The sequence below is a fragment of the Plecotus auritus genome (assembly GCF_963455305.1).
Source record: "Plecotus auritus genome assembly, chromosome: 6".
In the NCBI taxonomy this organism is placed as follows: Eukaryota; Metazoa; Chordata; class Mammalia; order Chiroptera; family Vespertilionidae; genus Plecotus; species Plecotus auritus.
The window spans coordinates 64993647-65017286 of record NC_137773.1 but is presented as its reverse complement, the minus strand read 5'-3'; the positions used below and the strand labels follow the sequence as shown (position 1 = coordinate 65017286).

General features: G+C 37.4%; 1 protein-coding gene across 1 annotated transcript in view; it reads right to left on the bottom strand.

The window, feature by feature from the left end:
* The window catches only part of MARCHF1 (membrane associated ring-CH-type finger 1), a 669052-nt gene that overhangs the window by 55751 nt on the left and 589661 nt on the right, over window positions 1-23640 (bottom strand). Inside the window, 4 exon segments of the mRNA XM_080672550.1 lie at window positions 14898-14929; window positions 14933-15517; window positions 15521-15659; window positions 15938-16017. Of these exon segments, the coding sequence (XP_080528676.1) occupies window positions 14898-14929; window positions 14933-15517; window positions 15521-15659; window positions 15938-16017 (836 nt within the window).

Below are 23640 nucleotides of genomic sequence, written 5' to 3'. Positions count from 1 at the left end.
AAAAAAGAAGGCTATCTTACCCTTTGAGAGTATGGTGGGACCTGGAGAGTATTATACTAGTGAAATAAGCCAGTCAGAGAAAGACAAGTATCACATGATCTCACTTATATGTGGAATCTAATGAACAAAATAAACTGACAAGAAAAAAAAAATAACTCCAGAGGTATGGAAACCCATGACAAATCTTAGAGGAAAAGCCACTAGAGCGGGAGGGGGAGGGAGAATAACAAAAGAACTTAATGCTTACTAGTATATGCATAATCCATGAACAAAGAGAATAGTGTGGTGAAGGCCTAGGGTGGGGTGGGAACTGGAGGGGAGCAATGGGGAGGAAATGGGGAACATTTGTAATTCAACAATAAAAATAAAAAATAAAATAAAAAATAAATTAATAAAAAAAGAATTTGAGCCCTGCCAGCATGGCTCAGTGGTTGAGCACTGACCTATGAACCAGGAGGTCACAGTTTGATTTCCAGTCAGAGCACATGCCCAGGTTTCGGGCTCGATCCCCAGTGTGGGGCATGCAGGAGGCAGCTGATCAGTGATTCTCTCTCATCACTGATGTTTCTTTCTTTCTCTTCCTCTCCCTTCCTCTCTGAAGTCAATAAAAATATATTTAAAAAAGTAAAATATAATCAGCTTGTCTATGTCTCCCCCCAAAAAATAATTAATCTAGCTGTGTTACTTCAGGTATTAGAAAGAAAAAGAAGAGAATATTATAAAAGTTAAAGTTAACAATAATAAAAGCAAAAACTAGTGTAATAGTTGTGAAAATAGAAAAAGAGAACAAGAGACTATGAAGTAAAGTTGGTAAAACTCAGGCATCAATTTGGGAAAAGTAAAGGGGATGAACTATGGGAGAATGGGAGTAAAGGACAGATTAAACTGACTTTAGGGTTTTAATTAAAGCTCCTCAGGAAAGATGCTCAAGATTAATCTACTTATAGGGCATCTAAGCATTTGTTTGTCACCACAGGTACCATTTGGAAACCATGATGTTCATAATTTAATTTTTCCCTTAGTCACACTGTATGGAGACAGTCATTTTGAAAAGTAGAAGGAAGTAGTTTTGTACTATCTTGAATTTAAAATATTTTAGTGAATAATTATATTTGAAAAATATTTTTTCCTCACAGTGGTAGAATTACCAATAACATTATTCCAAGGAATAATTATATTTAAAACATATTTTACAACTAGCAATAGAATTACAAATATGTAAATTAATAATGTAGCTCCTTACTTCCTCTTTCTAATTCATATTTTCCTAGTGTGTAAGTAAATCCAGAATGATTTCCATTTGTTTATTCCAATCATTTGTTTCTTGATCATCAGACACAAAGCACAATTTTGTGGAACTAAATTAAAATGCCTTCTAAAAATAAAATTATATTTTATTCAGAATCCTGAGAAAACAGAATTTCCATTTATACAAAAACCTTTAAGATTTTTTTTTTCTGACAGGTTTCATTCTTCAAAAGCTATGTGTAGAACTTTACATCTTATGATTAAGAAACATAAATGAAAACATTGTATAATCTATTAAACTTATATGCATAAAATGATTCAAAGGAAATATATCAAAATCTGGGTAATTAAGTTTAAAATAGGAGTTTTCTCTATTTTAAATTTTCTTTACAATAACCACAGCTACTGTAATAAGCACTAAAGGAAATACTAAAATAAATGAAAAATAGAGAGATTGAAGAATATTTTTTCCAGCTCCACTTCCCTTTATTTTCTCTTATTCTCTAGTAAATTAACCAAGTTATAAATATTAGAACAATTTGGAAAGTGCCTTGTCTGTTATCAGGCCATGGGCATTGCTTTCCTGTTTAGCTTCAGGTGTCACCCTTTTAATAGTTTGGTTACACAGGTGTTAATCCTCTTTGCAAGTCTCCATTCTATGCCCCAAATACTTATCTATTGGAAAGACAGAAAGTATGAAGAATACTTTGTCCCCCACCTTCACTCTATACACATATATCAATGTTGGGAATAACTTGTATTATCTGAATTTAAGTATATAAAACTTGCTATTTCATGTCAGGTATGGTCTACATCTATGGTCTATGCAAGTATGGGTATTCTGACATTCCATTGTAGGTGTATGAGGTCCTGCTTCAGTTTCTTAGAAGCTAAAACTTATTTATCCTGTTGCTTGCTAGCTGCAAGGGGTGTCTTCAACTGCATCATTAGTATTTAAACTGGCTGGATTTGTGGGTGTGTCTAAATCTTCTCCATTCTCATCACTGTCCACTGAGTCTTTCTCTAGCCTTCATTTGTATCTTTGAATTTTCGTCATCTTTTGACCTTTCTCCTTCTTGGACAAAATTTTCCACTATGAAATAATCTAAATGATAAATTGATATCATTTTTCTTCCACATCCAATGTGAATGTACTTATATAATCATATATGCCAGGTGCAATCATTACATATAGCTCTTCTGTGATATCTTTGCCTTTCTATTATGTCTCTAAAGCAGCTGTCTTGTTTGAAAATAGAAACACTAAAAAAATTTAAAATGTGCAACTTCAATATAGAGTTTAATGAAAGGTAAAGTAGCCTTTTTATTTTCATGCACAGACTACAAAAGTGAAAAGTGTAAATGCTAAAGTGCAAACCTCAAGTATGGTGGAGTGTGTGTGTATAAATGTATATGTAATACATACACATGCACATATATGTGTGTATTACAAGCTGTTGAGTTGGCTTCAACTCCTGACAACGCTATGACCCAGTGATGTCCTTAATATCCTGTCCTCAACAGCCCTGCTCAGTTCCTATAGACAACTCATGCCTATGGCATCTTTTATGAAGTCAGTCCATCTCATATCTGGCCTTCTATTTTCTCCACTTACATAGTAAGGCAAAAGAAGGTTTATAGTTGTTCATATGGAAAACAATACAATAATTAATAAATAATAATACAAGTAAACTCTGTACTCAAAACTGTAAACCTACCCTGTTTATACATATATATATGTCTCTGTGTGTATATGTGTATACATAGTCGTCCCTTGGAATCTGTGGGAGATTGGTTCCAGAATCCCTGACAGATGCCAAAATCTATGGGTGCTCAAGACCCTTATATAAAATGGTATAGATTTGCATGTAACCTACACAATTCTCTCCTATATTTTAAACTATATCTACATTACTTATAATACTAATACAATGTAAATGTGATGTACATAGTTGTTATACTGTATTTAGGGAATAATGACAAGAAAAAAAAAATTGGTACATGTTCAGTACAGACACAACCATGATAGGCCTAACTACATAGCACCTGCCAGCAACAACATAACTTTTCCCCCCAAATATTTTTGATCCATGGTTGGTTGAATCCTCAGATGTGGAACCCATGGATATGGAGGGCCAACTGTAGAAACATAAAGACACACAGACATGTATGTCTATGTGTCTATACATATAGTACTAGTATATCAAGTCATTTTTAAAAAGGAAATAGAAAATCATCAAATACCAACAAATATCATGTCATTTATTTGCTTGATGTTTGGCTGTTCCTCATGCACAGACTTACATCAGGCCCTTTCCCTGGTACTCTAAAGCACCTCTTTTTACCCTCCTGCAGCATGAACACACTCTCTTACCCTGCCTGTTTTCTTATCTGTAGTCTCTACTTCAGTGGTTCTCAAACTCTAGCGTGCATGAGACTCACATAGAGGGCCAGTTACTACCCAGATGGCTGAGCCCCACTCGGAGAGTTTCTGATTCCATAGGTCTAGGTTGGGGCCCAATAATGCATGTTTAACAAGTTCCCAGGTAATTGTGATGCTACTGGTGCAGGGACTGTACTTTGAGAGCCATGGATTTAGTTTTTGGCATGTGTTTTTAAACTGTAGTGTCAAAAACTTGCACACAGATGAGAAATTTGAGGTTTAATCCAAGGTGGAAGCTGTTAAAAGCAACTATATCTTTTATCCACCAATAGAGTTGTCAGGTTTGAGAATCACTGTCCCAAATGACCTCAGAAATTGTTGCTCACCCCCAGGCTCCATTTTAGTGTGTCTAGATTATAGAAGGGCTGCCTAGTGGACCTCCTACACAAGTATAGGTCTTGCAATATATTATCATACTGGCTTCATTTGCTTCGCTTGAGATTGGGCTAAAAATCAGTGACTCTCAGCCCTGGGTGCTCATTAAATTAATCTCTAGACCCATGGTGAGACATCATTTCCGGGGAATATGAAAGGGTCCTGACAGCAACTGTTTGTTTGTTTTTTTAACTTCTCAGGTGAGTCTACCATGCAGCCCAGATTGACAACCACTGGGTGCAGTGAGCTCCGATCCTTGCTAGTCTATCTGGTAGAAATCCGAGGCTTTGGATTGCTGATTGCAACCAGGACTCCTCTGATGCATGGACATTTTGACAGTGTATATGACTTCCATTTCATTCTAGCTATTTTTTCTGTCTTTATTCCTCTTTTATTTTTATTTTTCATTGTTACTCTCTTGCAGTGTGGCAAAACATTTTCATTTGGTTGTGAGCACCTTAGATCAAAGAGTTGTGAGCTAGCTTAGATTAAAGAATGTGAAATAAAGATGTCAGAGTTGGTTAAGGCGAGGCTCAGAAGGACCAAAATAAAACCAAGCCCATCAAGTGAGGCAGAAAACAGAGAGGTTTTGATCATTTGTTAGATAACCATGAAGGAAATAAGGAAATGTTCAGCATAATGTCTAAAATAAAATCCACCTCCCAGAAGCTTCCCAAACACAGGGACTCCTGGGTTACGGCCTCTTCAGTTCTGCATGAACCTGGGAGTGAATGAAGGGGAACTAATAGACTCTCGGGGTCCTTGCATGACAAAGGTGGGAAGGAGAGTACTGCACTGAGTGTAAGACTGTCAGAATGTGATAAACAAAGGCCACCTCCCCCAGGTTGTCCCAGGGGCATTTACATTTTTGAACCAAACCAGACACTGGTATTTAAATTTACCTTCATCTGAGGACCATTGCAGAAGATTTGAAATGACTGTACACCCACTGTGCACAGCTATAAGGAAGATGAGGACCTAAATGGTAATCACAAATGGAGGAAATGTTCAAGCTATAAATAAATAGTCAGATATAAATCATAATTGGGAAGCAGAAAGCACTGTACTCAATACTTATGATTTTAAAATGCACACTATCCATTTTCTGTTTGCATAAATATATAGGGTACATACATTTAGCATATACATAATAGTTTAAAAATGAATTTGTGTGTGAGAAGAGGGAGTGTTTCTATTTTCTTTTTGAGACAGAGGAGAAATTCCATATTGTCAAACATATGTAAGTTTATTAAAGGAAGCACATAGTTCAAACTAACTGTAATCCTAAACAAATATTGTGTTTTTTTTAAAGTTCAAAACATATTGTTCTTAAATAAAGAAGTAGACAAATTCTATCTGATTGATATTCCTTCTTATTTAGTATTTTGCACTTTGGTGTAATTGGGCATAATAAACAGAAATTAACAAAGAAAAGATAAATATAGCACAGTAAAAACAGCTTTATAATATGTAAATATTAACTTATTTATATTTTTAAAGGAGCCTCATGCTTCTATTTATTTTTGCCTGAAATCAGATTGGAAAATCCCTGATCCTCAAATCTACTTTAAGATAATTGTATAAACAGGGAAATATCTATTTTTCCTTTTTTCCTTTCTAAAAGAGAACTTGCTAAATAATCGGCTTATAAATACATGTTATTTCCAAAAATCAGAATGACTTGTTTTTCCAAATTAAAAGGTAATTAATCAAATCCACTTGGTTTTGGTCATGTAAGATAATTTACCAGTCAAGACAATCAGTATTATTGATGATACTGTCATTCTGTTCCTGAGAAGATTATCTCCCAAAATTGAGAACAATTATAGGAGAGAAAAAAAAACTGGCAAGGACAAGGCATGTCTTTGAAAGATATATAAAAAAAATAAAATAATGCCATTTCTACAAATCTTTTTATTTCTCTATAAGTTTCATAGTGTGTGTGTGTGTGTGTGTGTGTGTGTGTGTGTGTTCATATATCAGTGTCAAAATACAAATTACTGAGATAAATGCTAACAGTTTGTGTGAAATCACACTAAATGTTTATAACATTAAAATGTGTTATTATAAATGTTTTTCTTTTATTTGTTGGAGAAACTTTAGTCTGTAAAATAAAGTAGCATAGTATCTATCTGAATTTTTACTGAGGATGGCAATAAATAAAATTATTCATTTCAATGAAGAAAATAGTTCTAAAACTTTATATCATACTAGTATTACATACATTTATAATGATCATCCATTTTTCTCTTTTTTATCATGGAAATGAAGAGAGGAACATTTTACCTTCTGCAAATTTGAACACTTCATGTGGAGAGAAAGCCAGGGTTGGAAGTGAGACCTTATGAGTCTATGTTGAGTCATCCCAAGTAACTCATCTCCTGCAGGTTACCAACAGTGTTCATACCTATACTTCCTACCAACTCAGCTGATATTAAAATGAGCAGGAGAAGGGTTGTTATTAATTCCTACGAGACTCAACAAAAGAAAGGCAAAGGCATAAGGAAAAGAATAAATTTGAGAAATGAATGCTTTTCTCAAGGTCCCTTAGGAGGACCTTGCTCACCTGAATACTGAAGACTGAACAGCTTACGTGTACTCATAGAATGGACTTTGAAAATAGAACATCAGTCTCATTTTTTTGTAAAGAAAAAGTAATAAAAATAAGTAACAGAATGTGTTACAAAAGTAAAAAAAAAAAATTATTACTGAGTGGATATCAATCTAGGACTACCAGGTAGAAAATACAATGATACAGGCTGGTTAAATATTAGGAGAAACGTTCTCATAATTAGAGCTATAGAGGGAATGAGAATGCCCCAGGAATAATATGTCCAAGAAAGAGATAGATAATAATATGTGTGGGTGTCTCAGAGGTCGTCAAAGAGCAGATGGGAAAGTTACCGAGGTGATCTGTGCATCAGGAACCCAATCTTCCCAGTGACTATGATAATTGCTTTAAATATTAAGGTAAAGAGAAGTATTTTTTTCTCTAAATAAATATTGGCAATAAAACTACTCATTGAAATGTTATTTTACTTCAAAACTTTTATTTGTAGAGCATATTTTTCTTAGTTTTTAAATTTCAAGTTTATATATATATAACCTTAGATCCATGTTCAATTGCCTTTTATGGTTGTATCTGCATTTAAATGATGTGCTGCGGAGGTAAATTATACTTCCTGCAGTCTGTGGCCACATAAATTCATAGTTATGAACCTCAACAGAACTTTCAATAATGCTTTTCTATTTGATTATGTTTAGCATTGGCTGACTTAGCAAAAATATACAGGAGGCCCAGTTACATTTGAATTTCAGATAAACAACAAATATATTTTTTAGTATGTCTGAATAAAAAATTATCTGTTGTTTATCTGAAATTCAAATTTCAGTGGATGTTTGACCCTGAAACTACCCCCCTTTTCTACAAGGCCATCAAAAAGAAACTCTAACAATCTGTAGATTCATATTTGTCCACATTTGTCATATTATGATCTACCTCTATTGCAAAAAAAGACATACCTATTTTCTTTGCCATGGCGATCCTTCTACTTTGAGTTTTGAGTCCCATCCTTTCCTAACTTCTCTGTGGGACCTTAATAAAGAAATAAAAATCCTGTTTTCTGCATGTTCAATGATCTCTCTCTCTCTCTCTCTCTCTCTCTCTCTCTCTCTCTCTCCTCTTTCAGTTCAAGGGTCTTCTATATTAAAAGACAAACCAAAAAGCCCCCCAAATTAATCCTTCCCTCCATTTATCACATTTTATCTTTCCTTTACACACTTCTGGGTTTTCATGTGATTTTTATGCATTCTGCTCCTCTCTCTGTTGATTCCTTTTTCTTTTCCAAAACCATTAAATGTTGCTATTCCATAGGGTTCTTCATGCCCTCATCCTCTCAGTTTGCAAATTTTCCATGGGAGATTTTGAGAATCACCACCTATATGCTCACAGCTTCATAATCTTCATCTAAAATTGAGATACATCTTCTGAATGCTAGACCTTTATATATGCTTGCCTCCTGAATATCTCTCTCTGGATATATGCTTTGCATCACAAACTATCAGTCTTAAACTGAGCTCCATCTTCTCCTTTTAAATTTCTCTCAAGCTGTGTGTTCATTCTCTCAATAGTGAATGGCACTATAATCTACATAGTTCTCTAAATCAGAAACTTGAGATCATATAGATATGTATTTTACCATCAAGTCCTATTTGATTTCCTTTCAAAATACTTTAAAAATCTATCTATTTAATTTTATTCAGTCACCATCACCTGTCCCCTAGAACACCACAATGGCTTTCTAATTGGTCTCCATTGACTTCAGTCTTGTACCCTCCAATCAACTTTCCAAAAGCAGCTTGAGTGATCTTCCAAAACAGAAACAGGGTCATTCTTTTGCTTAAAAGTCTAGGGAAATTTCTCCTTATTTTTAGAACATAGTCCAGTCTTCTACTGGTTGATAAAGACTTCTATGATAGTCTACCATTCCCCTCCTTCTCTTCTCTGCCAGGCCACACTGAGATCCTTTTATACCATCTTTGGGTGTTCACATATGCCACATCATTTTCCTGGAATAGATGATCTCTTCTCTTTGCTTGGCTTACTTTTACTTCTCCTTTGGGTTTCTCCTTAAATTGTTAGTTCCTCAGGGAAACCTGTTTTGTGCTACTAGATGCAATGTGTTCCTTTAGCTTCATTCATGATTTTTTTTTACATTTTCCTGTTTAATTATTTGTCTTACCAACTGGAATATAAGTTCATGAGGTCAGGGATCATTACTGTACTTTTTACTATATGTCCAGCTTCTAGAACATTGCCTAAATACAGAGTAAATTCCCAAGAAATAGTTGCTCCATGTGTGAAATGAATGAGTACACAGATATGATGGCAGAGATAAAAAAGGTTGATTTTAAGCACAAGCCTATTATTCAAAAGTTATCTACATCAATCTAACAGATGCTAGTGGTTTATCACAGAGCCTGATCCAATTGCTCTTGAAAAGGATCTCCTGCTATGAACATCCAGAGCTTTATACATATTCTCACACCCACTTTATAGCTCCTGTACCTTGATAGAATTAAAGAAGTCAAAATACAGACTATCTTTTTTTACCATTTTCACATCCAATTTTTTCTCAAAACATTTTTTTAATGAGAATATGCCTAATGAAGGCTATAGGAAGAAAATATAAACTCACCATCCAACCCAAGCTAGAACTGGAACATTACTAGGAGTTATTATTTATGTTGAGGTTCTTCTTCTTTTAAAGAAACCATTGATGTAATTCATTACTACTTAATTGTTTTACCCTGAATCACCCAATTCCCATTATCATGCCCATGGATTCTGCAAGGCTTAGCATTCACTGATTACAAAGCCACCCCCAAAATTCTACTGGAGTAATTTCTAAAGTCCAGAATTATTTTGAGCACTGTGGAATGTACAAAATAGGTGTAAGACATGATCCTTACCCATCTTCAAGGAGCTTATTCTATAGGGAAAAGAGAGTTAACACACATGAAGCTATTAGAGGAAAACTGAATACTAAATATGTGATATTTACTACAAAGGTTATGGGAATTCCAATAAAAAAAGATCACTATTGACAACAGTTCAGAGAAGCTTCATGAAAAAGGATAAAAATGAGGATAACATGCCTAAATATGGGCATTTGAAGAGAAGGATAAAGATATTTTTTTTTGGGGGGGGGGGGGTTAGAGACATGAGTTTGACGGTGATTGAACACTACTATATATTTTTTTGCTCATAATTCTTCTTCCATGTCTTCTGGTCCTGGTGCTGCTCTTTTTGTTGCTGAAATGTTCTAGCCCCAATTCATAAGGTTCTAGAGGGGTTTCCAACAGCCACATTTTAAATTCAACTTCCCTATCCAAGAACTTGCTACATGCATAATGCCTCTTGCCTCTGGTGACTATGATTAGCCCAAGGATGTGACCTAACCAAGGATGTGACCTAAGGCAGGCTGAGATTTTATGAGCAACTGCTGGAAGAGAACATTCCTCTTTTCTGTTAGGTCACTGATGGGTAAAATGTAAGCCTGAAGCTATTCCTATCCACATGGCCTCTTCCCTCCATTGGGGAAAATTAGGAAAAGACAGAGATGAAGAGAGAGAGAGAGAGAGAGAGAGAGAGAGAGAGAGAGAGAGAGAGAGAGAGAGATATCACATTGTTAGACTTTATAGAGTCTCTAAAGCCATCTATATACCTGGATTTTCTATGTCTGTGGCTAATACTTCCCTTTGTCACTTAAGCACATTCGAATTGGTTTCAGTCCATCTTAATCTAATGGAAGAGTCCTGACCAAAGCAGGCAGCAGGCTGAGGAGTGGCTGTGGAGAATATGACCAAAATGGAACACTGACAATGAGAAAGAAGGCACACAGATCAAAAGCAATATCTGGAGGGAGAAATGACAGGACCCAAACTATCCTGGTATGATAGGGTGAAATACAGAAAACTAATTGAATTATGCTTTGTATCAGAATTTAATAGAATATGATAGAAAACTATAAGTATGCTTCTCACACTCATCTGTTCAATTACTTTTACTGTTTTCTCTTCTCACTTAAAGCCTAGAGAGAATTTGTAGCATAGAACAGAGGTTCTAAAGAAGTGGTCCGTAGATCAGCAACATCTGTATCACCTGGGAACACTTTAGAAATGCAAATACATGGGCTCAACCCCAAAGTAAGTGAATCAGAAACTCTGGGGGTACATCCAACAATCTGTACTTTGGCAAGCCCTGTAGTCAACTGATATCCAGTAAGGTTTGAGAAGTGCTGGTGTAGAGTATTCTTTACATGTTGGCTCCATAGAAGGTGAGGTAATCCACCCCTTAATGCTATGATTTCACACAGTAAGAACGACTCCCTTAAAAAAATTCATTAGGCCTAAACTTATTCATTCAAAAACTGTGTTGAGTGTGTGCTATCTTTCAGGCACTATGAACACTGCCGTGAAAAAATCTGATACAGTCAATCACAAAAATATCTATACATTAGCAATTTAAAATTATGCTATGAAATTGACTCCCAGGTGACCTGAATATTGGTTAGAGCATAGTGAAGGCATCCCTAAAGAAATAACACTTAAATCAGGAAAGGATGAGTAGGAGTTAGTCTGGTGAAGGGCAGAGGGGATAATGTGTAGGCATTCTACGCCTAAAAGAGACAGGTCTGGCCACTTTCAGGGAATTGAAGACAGACCAGCATGAATAGGCCATTGTCAATGATGGGTACTGAAGCTGGGGAGGCAGATCTGATAGACAGATCATTCAGGATTTGTAAATTATATTAAAGATTTTGAACTTCCCATTTAGGGCTCTTAAGAGGCCGTTAAAAAGTTTCAAGCATGAGCTAACATGAGCTAATTCATGTTTTTTTCTAAATGTAAATTTTTCTATTAAAAAAGGAAAAGCTTCTCCCACTGCACAACTGTGATGATTTAAATTTCCTGCAAGTTATAACTGGCTAAGAGAAACTTTCCCTAAATAAAGCTTTGATGAGGTGGGAAGGAGCATAGTGTCCACGTGGGGACTCAGTGCTCGGAACAGAGAAGGAGGAAGGGCTCAAAGCTTCTGCTTTGTGGTTGTGGCTGAGACTGGTCTTGCCTATGCATTTCTGAAGCTGGACTGCAAGTTCAAGGCAATTGCTGCTTCTCTCAGGGTCATCTTTTTCCCCTTCATAGGGACCCTGGTGCTCAGGCTGTGTCCATCTAGAGCAGTGGTTCTCAACCTTTCTAATGTCACGACCCTTTAATACAGTTCCTCATGTTGTGGTGACCCCCAACCATAAAATTATTTTCATTGCTACTTCATAACTGTAATTTTGCTACTGTTAGTGAATCATAATGTAAATATCTGTGTTTTCCGATAGTCTTAGGCTCTACAGCAGCGGTTCTCAACCTGTGGGTCGCGACTGATCTAGAAGCTTTTTCCCCCTAAATATGACCTCATTTACAGATTTCATTCACTTTCCTGGCCTCACAGTCACCTCCCTGAGAATATATATGTCCTCTATGACCATAATTATATTTTCATTTTGAATATCTTTGTGCTATTGCCCTGTGCTAACACATCATATTAATGACAATTGCAAAAATGCGATTGTTTAGTGTTGCTCTGTGTATAGTTCACTAATTCTTGAACAAGTACACAGACCCAGCCCTGACTGCTCTGCTGTGTTTCAGTGACATGTCTCATACTGTCTGCTGGAAAGCTGACCCTTGAATGTCACTGCCATAACAAACAGCCTGCCTGTAATTGAACTCATCATAGCTTTCCCAAACCAGCTCCCCCCTGAGCTCTTCTGCCTTTGCCACTATCATCAGCATTTCTTGTTTCCTAAGTTCCAAGATTTGGAGTCATCACTGGTGCCTTTGTCTTATGTTCTCACCAATGCCAAGCATTTAGATTGCTCCTGTTCACCTGGTGGGATGCCAATATGCCAGTGTTACCCCCTTTCATTACCCTGTATCATCCTAGTCCTAGTTATCTCAAAGTAGGATACTTCTACCTCATCCCAACTCATTCTCCTACATCTAGGTTCCTTTCCCAGGACACCCTCAGGGCACTGTGACTACTTTGTGTATGTTGTTCTTCACCGAGCCTATTTTATTTAGCAAAGGCTGTTCTGTATTATCTTTTGCAGTGGAATCTTCTTTTCTCCTTAAAGGAATACGATGTGCAACCCCATTATATAAGAGAGATTATCATGAAACTTCTCTGGTTGAAGATGGACTAAAGGAAGTACAATCCTCTTACTCTGTCCTCAACTTTCCAGGCCGCCTCTTTGGCACCAAGAGGCAGTTTGAAAATAAGACTACAGAATAGAATTAAACTCCTTGGAAGGATATGCATGTTTTGCTTATAATGTCTCTTTAAAAAAGTTTAGTTGTTATCAATCTATGCAAACCTTCCAAACTAGTCACAAAAATTCACACAACATTTTTAAGTGCTTTGAGTCATTCCCACATCCCAGTCTGAGCTCATAGTATTTTCCCTGCCTTGAGTGCCTGGAATGCCATCCTTACATCTCTGCCAAACTAAATTCTACTTTTCTCAGTCCCAATAATCCCCCTTCTTAAGGGGTTTCCAGATTGTTCCAGCTCTCAGCAAGTTTCCTTTCTTCAAATGCTTGCAGTATTCCTCTTCTTAAATTCACCCTGAACTGCCTTGAACTTTCATCTTTTCAGGTGTGTGTTCAATTTCTCCTAATAGATAATAGGCCACTTACGGGAAGAATCACATCTTTTGTCACTTTTTAGCCTCAGCATCTAGTACAATATGCTGTCCTTAGTATTTGCTTAGTGGGTATATTTTGATGATAACTCACAGCAAGAAAATAGGCCCATCGATCTCACTTTAATTAATAGAAATCTAAGTGAAATATCCTATCTTTGAAAATGTTTCTCCAGAGCAGTGCTTTTGAGTTAGGAGAACCAGACACTACGACTTTAATTGCAAGCATTACTCTCCCCCCCCACCCCCCCAATTACCATTAAGCCTACAACCAGCTTCTCTGACTGTCTTTCATTAAATTATGTTGGAAGGAGGTTTGGGAAAATGGCAACAGATGGTTGCAAGTGGGAGTTCTTAGTCTAGACTGGAAAGAGTGTTTTATTCTATCCCCCAACATTTTAGCCAAGCCACATTTAAATCATATTCAAAAGATTACAAGAAACTCACATTAACATACAAATCAAATGATGTCATTTCTCTTTAAATCCCTTAGCATGTTTTGCATGCCTCTCTCCACCTCTCAGTTCTCATCACTATCACCCATACCCCTCCCCCACCACCCCGTGGCCAGGACAGCCAGCGTTTAGTTCCCTGGATTGCTAAACTCCTCCCCTCATCCTGGCTTCATAGTGGCACTCTCCCTGGATGGTCTCCTTGGGTTCTTTCCTTAATCAACTCCTGTCAGCCTTTGAGCCATGGTCAGCTTGTCACTTCCTTAAGAGAGTTCTTCTCTGATCTCCCAGAATAAGTAAAGCTTCCTTGTTGTGTTATCATATTCCTTATCACAGTCATAATTATACATAACTCTGAAAGAGTTTTGTATCTGTTATCCTCCTCTGGCTGTAAGTTATGATGTCAGAGATTATACAAATCTCAGGCATTATGATATTTTCAAGCCTAGAATAAAACCTGATGCACAATGGAAGCTTAAGTGAATAAGTGATGAAAATGTGTCCAGTTGGGTAAAAAGTGCAAGAGAGCAGCTTTACAGCTATGAAATGCCTGCATGTTTGAGACCTTTCAGTACAGTCAATGTGGTCTCCTTCCCTGAAGGCTCCAGCAACCGCACTGGTATGTCCAGGACCTGTTTCTGTGTCCTTTCAGTCTTAAATTACCCTGCTGAATCAAACAACTAGAGAACAAATTAGCACCAACTGTGGAGGAGATTTTCTGATACAAAATTCTGACCTTAAAAACCCCTTACCTTGAATATTTTTTTCTGTTGGGGTGCTAACAGTTCGCCAGATTTACATTGAAGAACCTAAGGTTTCCTATGCTCTCACTCATATTCCCTTGGTTAGTCTTGTCTTAACTAGAATGGGTACAAGACTAACTGGTTTGTCAGCCCCTTTACTAGGATGAACCATTATTCAATTAACAAAAAGGAAAAAGGGGAAATCAAATTCTATTGTTCCTCTCAGATGCACCTTTTTTAATTTTACCACTTTATATCCACCAGACAACAGCATGAATAAACGTTATGCGTTAAGGCTAAGTGTCAAACACACACATAGCTCACAGCAGAAAGAAATACATTTGCATGGCATCAAGTCTTACTCTATAGTGACTGACCTGCATAGTTTTAAATTATCAGACCCGTCATGTTAGCTGGCAGGAGGCTTCTGAACAGAGTTATTCACCTGGAACCCTGCATCTTTCATAGACTTGCTGCCTTCTGTTACTGCCAATATTTCAGTGCTGGAATCTGTTTCTGAAAATCTTTTCTTGATTGCCTCATTTTGCCTAAGACTATGCAAGAGCTGTGGATCCCTGTGGTGGTATCTGCCTTTGTTTTCTTCATGGTGCCTTGAGGATCTCTTAATCTCATAGGGTCCTCTAGGCAGGGAAAGACTGCACTCTTGGTCCCAGGGGCCTTTTCCTCTGCAGAGGTTTAAAGAGCAACTCTCACATTCAGTCAGTTCTTGTTGCTTTTTACCTTTGGATCCCAAATTTACCAGATCAATTCCATTAGGAGCAGAAGAGCCATCCAAGCTTTCACATGATTTATTATTATTTCTCCTTCTTTGAGACAGTTGGAATTTCACTTGGGCTCTTCTTTTTGCCTGCATCCAAGGACTCTCATCTATGAGAGATGACTCTGAGGAATCTGTGTGAAGCTCACTCCACCTGGGGCTTGAGATCTGGAGTTGAAAATCATTTCTTCTCCCTTTTATTTGTTCGTCTGCACACTCTTATCTCTCAGAGGCCCTTTTCCTCCTCGTAGGCCTCTTTTTTACTGATTTCTTACCAGACTCCTTCCTAGCAGGGCTCAGCACCATGACAGGCATGCATTGCTCAAAAGCATCTTCTGACATGTCATGCAAGATGGCAGATCTAGACAAAGCAGCAGGCAAAGAATGGGAAATGGGAATGGACAGAAAGCCATGGGAAAACAGAGAGAGAGAGAGACCAATGAAAATGATAGCATGGACCAGAAGTTGGTAAATAAAGATCAAATAAAGAAAATGCACTAAAGGAAAAAAAAATTAAGCCAGTATAAATTATCCATGGCCAACATAAGGCAGAAGCAAGAGCCACACAGTCAATGTAAAACAAGAATACAAAACACTGGTCTGAAAAACATTGAGTAGAATCATTTGCTGAGCACTTACCTGCAGATGTCCTGAGTGGATGGACAGACAGACAGTCTTGACTGGCTCCTGGGAGCTGTCCCTGTGGTTGGGCTGCTTGCCTGGAGAAACAAGTTAGATAATTTGGCATCTTGATTAAGGTAATACATGGTCGATATCTTTCTCTTTTTCCACATATTTAAAAAATTACAACAAACGTGGCTGCAAGTCATGTTGACTATAACACAGCTCACAGAATGTGGGAAGTTATAAGTCCGTTTTGCAAAAGTAAAACTTATTTGAGGAACTTGAAACAGTTGAGAAGCTGTAGCACTTTTCTGTTGCTTCATTTATGAGAGAGGAAGATGATTCTACAAGTTTCTATTTTACTTACTGTAAACATTTGAGTGGAATGACTCAATTTGCCTTGGAAGCAAATGATTAACACCTGACTATCCTATGATATAAAGGGCATAAAGGCTATTATATGACAAGGATGATGATAATAATCTAGAAAACCTAAATAACCAAATAACCATTAGATTGTTAGATATTGCCTGGAGTTGACATTGTCACCACCGGGCCCCATGAGATAATATATTTGAAAACACTAATATTTAAAGGCCTGCAGTTATCTCTACTTTATCATCAAAACTAATAAAATCCATCTGTCACAACATTATTGACCTTGCATATCTTTTAACCCTGTGACCATACTGAGTTTAAGAATAAGAGAGTCTGAAACAATTCAGATTATTGGCACAAAGTTGAATACATTTCACTAAACTCCACATTGCTTCACTCTATTTGATTTCTTCAACCTGTTATATTTAATACAGATGATGATCAATCAAAAGCTAGAGTGTAGCCCTGGCTGGTGTTGCTCAGTTGGTTGGACATTGCTCCATGCACCAAAAGTTTGATGGTTCAATTTCTGGTCAGGGCACATGCCCAGGTTGCAAGCTCGATCCCCGGTAGGAAGCTGCCAATTGATGTTCCACTCTCACATTAATGTTTTTGTTTCCCTCTCTCTCTTCCTCTCCCTTCCCCTCTCTCTAAAAATCCATAAAAAATCTTAAAAAAAATCTAGAGTGTATTGAGAATTTAATGTGTGCCCTGCATTGTGTTGTGGCACTTTCTACTCTCTTTAACTCTTATAATAATCTCTCAAGTGGGAAATAATAACAGTTTTGAGTGAGTATTATATGCCAACCACTGTTTTAAGTAATTTTTTTTTTTAAAAAATGTATTTTTATTTCAGAGAGGAAAGGACAGGGAGAGTGAGATAGAAGCATCAATGATGAGAGAGAATCATTGATCGGCTGCCTCCTGCAACCCCCCTACCGGGGTTTGAACCCACAACCCTGGCATGTGCCCTTGGCTGGAATCAAACCTAGGACCCTTCAGTCTGAGGGCCGACACTCTATCCTCTGAGCCAAACCAGGTAGGGCACTGTTTTAAATAATTTATATTTGTTCTCTTATTAATACAAGAAATGTATGTAGTAAATATTATAATTATTTCTATGTTCCAGATGAAGAAACTGAGAAATTGGTGCTATTTCTTACTAATAACTGTTAGAACAGAGGTTGGGATCAGGAATCTCACCCCTCCATCTGTTCTCTTATCCACCTAGCAATACACTTCTTCTTTACAAAGGACGAAACCAAGGAAGTCCTAGTTCCAGATTTAGGTCAGTCTGACTGCCCAGATTAAATACATAATTTTGCCACCAAGAAAGTAACAGTGAATGTAGAAAAATTAATCCCAAGTTTCAAAGTTGTTCTAAAAATTTCCATATTTGAGATATTGTGGGATCCATAGAAAGATAAACTAATATCAATACAAGAAGTCAGAAAAACTTTCAAGAGGAGGCATGGTAGGCTGAATATGATTGCAACCCCCACCACCCCTAACCACCAACACCAAGATGTTAACACCCTAATTCCTGGAATTTGTGAGTATATATCCTAAAGGCACTTTGCAACTTTGTAGATATGAGGAAGTTAATTATTTTGAGATGGGGAAATGGTCCTGGATTACCTTGGTGGGCCCAATGCAATCACAAAGAACCTTATAAGGTGGAGGCAGAAGAGTTAGACTCAGAGAGAGAGAATGTAAGGATAAGAGCAGTGGTCAGAGAGAAGGGAAGATGCTACATTGCTGTTTTTAAAGATGAAGGGAGGGGTCCCTTACCTGAAGAATTCAGATGGCTTCTAGAAGCTGGAGAAGGCCAGAAATAAGATTGAACTCTATGTGACCAGATGATTGATATAAAATTAATCCTAGCTGGTGTCACTTGTTTGATTCATGTGCTCAGTGAACATGAATTAAGAGTATATTACGTAAAGATTCAATGATAAGTTCTTGGAATAAAGAAATAGATGGTATCCTGAGGGGGCTTCTTATTTAGTGGAGAAGAGATGTCAATGAACAGGTGATTTTAATAGTCTAGTACAGTGGTCGGCAAACTGCGGCTCGCGAGCCACATGCAGCTCTTTGGCTCCTTGAGTGTGGCTCTTCCACAAAATACCACGGCCTGGGCAAGTCTATTTTGAAGAAGTGGCGTTAGAAGAAGTTTAAGTTTAAAAAATTTGGCTCTCAAAAGAAATTTCAATCGTTGTACTGTTGATATTTGGCTCTGTTGACTAATGAGTTTGCCGACCACTGGTCTAGTATATCCCGAGAGTCTAGTGATGGAATTCTGATGAAGGATGGACACCTGATGCTGAATGGAGCAGAGGCGTAAAGTAGATATCACAAAGGAGATGACAGCTGACCTCTAAAGTGGGGGAGGGCAGTCCAGGCAAGGAGAAGGGTATAGAAGCACAGAGTAGAAAGAATGTGGCTTGTTTGGGGAACATAGGAGTTTTGTAAGGACTGGAGGGAAGGTAGTGAATGTAAGTAATACAAAATCAAGATAAAAGAGTAGACAGAGGTACTGTATATCACATTGAATTGTTTGGGTTATATCCTCAAACAAATTGACAGATATGCAGCAGCAAATGGAAATTATTAAATCTGGGCACTAGAAAGCTCACTTTGGCAACTGAGATTTGGAAGGTACAGAACTGGCAGCCAAACAGCTACTTTCTCTATTGTTCAGAGATCTTTTACAAAGTAAGGAAGAAGAGTTGATTGAACTTTGAAAAAAATGAGTAAAACACACAGACAGTTCTCAGAGAAGGAATTTCACATGGCCAAAGCCAGATGTAAAAAAGATGCTCAATTTTAATAATGAGCAAACAAATGCAAATTCAGTTAACAATGGTATTTACTTTCACGTATCAGATCAGCACATTTAAAGATTGATAACACCCAGGGTACTGAGTTGTGGGAGCCCAAGCGTGGCCACATATTGTTCAAGTACATCATTGTAAATTGGCACAAGTTGTTCAAAGGCAATTTGGTAAACTCTATTAAAACAAAAAATGTCTATGCTATTCAATTCAGAAATTCTAATCATAGGAATCAACTTTGCTAAAACACTTGCACAATTGCCCAAAGATATTTTCATTATAACAAGAATGTTCATTATAACATTGTTTGTAACAGCCAGAAATTGGAAACAACCCAAATGTTTAGTTACCTACAATGAAATACAAAAGCCATTCAATGAAATGAGATACACCACACGCATGCACACACAATCTCACACACACACATTTGTAGGATATATTTTTATGTGAAAAGTCAAGTCTCAAAATAGTATATAGTATGATCTCATGTGTGGGTAAGTAATGCTTTCATGCTGTATGTTATTATATGAATAGGACACATTTGGAGAAGTATACATCCAAACATTAGCAATGATTACCTTTGAGAGGTAGAATTATGAGAAACTTAATTTTCAGGTTACACATTTCTGTAATATTTAAAATATTTAATTTTAATAATACTAATCCTATCTAATAAAGAGGGAATATGCTAATTGACCATCACACCCTCACAAAAGACAACAGCACCCACAGCCAATAAGGACGGAATATGCTAATTGACTGCCACGCCCTCAAATATGGCAGCGCCCACAGCCACAAGATGGTAGTGCCCAGTCCCCTCTGTCCTCGCTGGGGCGACAGGCTCGCGACACGGCTGGGCCCGCCCCCAGGAGGGTCCAGCCACTCCGCGCGCCTGCCTCCGGAGTCCCCCAGTCCCCTCAGCCCTTAGCTGACCAGGGCCGGCCCGAAGCACAGGCAAGCTTCGGATGGCAGCTGCCTAGCAGCCCAGGGCTGCCCAAGGCTCAGGTAACCAGGGCCAGCCCAGGCTTGGGCTGCTGTCAGTGGCAGCAGCAGAGGTGTGATGGGGGCATCGCCTTCCCCTGATTGCCGGGTTGCGTCCTGCCCCTGAGGACTTCCGGACTGTGAGAGGGGGCAGGCTGGGCTGAGGGACTCCCCCTTCAGTGCATAAATTTTCATGCACCAGGACTCTAGTGATGTTATAAATGACATCTTTTAATGCCAAGAATCATGACACATGAGATTTTTTTTCCCATTTCATTACTTTAATTATTTTGTCAAAATAACCTGAACACATATACATAAATTATTGATTTGTATAAGAATGTGTAGCATAAAAGTCCCTGAGACACATCCAAGAATGACTTGAAATGTATTCAATGCAATTATTCACCAGACTAATTACCAAGGACCTGGCTCCCTTCCCTGCCATCTGAAGGGTGTGACACTACATCACTGTTCTTCTCTGGTGCCTAGTTTTCTGCCAGTTGCGGCTGCTGTGTAGTAAGTCATTTCCAGACTGTAAAGAAGGCACACTGGGAGGTGAAGAGATTTAAAAAAAAAACAAAAACAATTTAAGTGATAAAGTCATTGCTTGTTTTGTCTCTTTGAACTCCACTTCCCTTCTTCAACTATGTACAGCCAATATGACATCCACATAAAAGGATTGTTAGAAGGATATCATAAAATCATTGATCAGGTAAGTGCTTTGTAGCATGTCCAAGGGTTGTAAAGAATAGTAACCTTGGATTATGAGAATTTTTTTTATTCATTCTGAACAAATCATGTTTTATCCACACATATGGACTCAATGGTATCCCCTCATCCAAAGAGAAGACACATAACAGCCTTAAGTCAATGATTCTTAATCCTGGCTGAAAATTAGAATCACTGGGAAGTTTTGTGTTTGTTTTTTTTTAAATACCTCTTGCTGGGTCTAATTTTAGAATCTCTGAGGAATGGGACTCAGGGCACCAAACCTGATGATCTGTGTTCTTAAAAGCTGCCCCAGTGAGTGACTCAATGTATCCAAAATTAAGAACCTAAATTATTGGCTTAGGTCAAATGGGACATTATTCTACTTAAAGTTTCATATTACCTTTTTTTTTCTGAGACTCCAATGATAATATTCCTGAAAATCTGATTTTTTTTTGATAGAGCAAAGTGTTTTCTAAATTCTCAAAGCTCACTTTAATATTTCTAGCTTATTTATTATCACCAGTAAGTCCCATACTTTTATTTCCATGCCTTTCTCTGTGAAGGAAGTAGCAAGAGAAAAGGCTTGGAATTTTCCTCAAGGCCCAGTTAATTTTTCCACCTTTATGCACAGCCATTTTGAACTCCAGGAGCCTTTATAAAACTTTTCTGCTGGCATCACTCTTGCTCTAGCATTTATTTTATCAGCTATATTCCTGTCTGATCATTTCCAAACTGCCAGGACATTCTACAGTTATTTTTTTTTTTTTTTGCTTCCCTACCAGATTTATAAGAGAGGCCATGTCTTTCACTTTGGAAATCTTCAGAGTGACTTGTATGTATCAGGTAGCTAATAAAGGGCTGTGGGGTTGAACTGTGCTTGGTAATAGTTGGACTGAGTTGAATTGACCTTGGTAAATCCTGTCCTGATTGCAGTAGAGATAAAGATGACAGACAATCACATCCAGTGAACCAAGATGAAAGGGGGCTCCCCTCTCCCCTGTAAAGGAGGCAGTTCTGCTCTATAACAAAATAATGAATGGAGGCCAAATTTTATATAATACTTGAGACCCTTTTCTTGGACTTTGGAGTTTAAAAGCACATCAACTTAAAGATATATCTTTTGTTTTCTTTTCAAGATAGGGATTCTTGCTGAGGAAGTGATATAACTATATTGTATAAAGAAGAATATGTCTTTCACCAATTTTGAAGCTGGCAGAGTCTGATTAAAAGAAAAACATAATAATTGAGAATAAAAAGAAACTAAAATTTCTTAAATGCATGGTCCTATTCAGTAACAATGAATTGTTTTAATTTGCTAGTTGGCACATTATGAGAGTTTGGTAATTTGCTCATCCTTTTAATAGGTGCAAGATTGAAATGCAGTTGGGAAGGGGAAAATAACAATTCACTGGATGAGCAGAATAATATATTCTTTGAAATATAGCATTCTTTGTAATGGATGTTTATTTCAGATGATTACATTGTACAGTGCATTCAAACAGGAAAACAAACAGGAGGCCAGCTGCACTAATTTTATCAAAGTTATTTATATCCGCCATATAATTAAAGGCAGTAATTTCAAATTAGGTTTTCTGAGAATCCATTTATAGGCAACACAAGACAACTTGTCTCTATGGCATCCAGACCATGATTGTGCTCTGGGGGCAATGTTAACTATTGCCAATTAGCCTTGGTATTTTGAAAATTAATTACTGTTTCAAAAGACGCTAAAGCTCTTGCCTCCTGCTGTCCTGACCAGTTGTGGGGAGTTCAGTATATAAGTTATGGATGTGACAAAGAATAATCATGCACAATCATTTACAAATGGCTTCTCTTATTTACTATTACATTAACAATGCCTCCTGAAGAATGATTCTGGAACTTTAGATAGGAACTGCTATTGCAGAAGCTTCCTTTTTTTAAAAGTCTTCATTAATTTCAGCAGTAGTTCATGAATAACATGTTGAAGAATTAAGTATTAAATAAAAGCTAAAACTGGCTCAAGGGAAGAGAAAATAAGCCCAAAACTGTCAAAAGCCACTTTTTGTTTGTGAAAATGACATTTAATGATTAAAAAAATAAATTTAGGAAATATATTTATGCAATCTCAGGGCTATGGAGAACTCCATAGAGGAGACTTGGCCTCACACCAGCTGACACTATTACCCCATTTATAGCACTCTCAGGAGGTGGTCATCCAGCCCCTGCTTGTTCAGTAGCAGAACTCACTGTCTCCTGGGAACTTTCCTTGTATTTCTCTAGCTATATTGTCCAACAGTATCATCCTACCATCACATTGAAGTGTTTCTCTGTGGTTTCCAGCACTAATTCTAGTTCAACCCTCCATAGCCACAGAGTTTACTTAATCTTTAAGTCTTTCTCCTATGCTAGGATGCTTCTCAGTGATCCTCATATGTACTGTATTCTCACACCCCCTCCTTGATCCTCTTATGTGAGTTTAGAGTATACTATGCAATTTTATATAAAAATTGAAGTATATATTTGGAGCAATGAGTAATTAAATTTATTGGAAACATAGGATACCAGTAATAAATCTGTAAAGGAAGATTTTAGACAATGATGAAACTTCAATGTCAGGTTAAGTAGGGTTCTACATTTTTAAAATTTTTATTGATTTCAGAGAGGAAAGGAGATGGAGAGAGAGATAGAAACATCAATGATGGGAATCCTTCATCGTCTGCCTCTTGCATGCCCCATACTGGGGATCAAGCTAGAAACCTGGGCATGTGCCCTGACTGGAATCAAACCATGACCTCCTGGTTCTTAGGTCAATGCTCAACTACTGAGCCA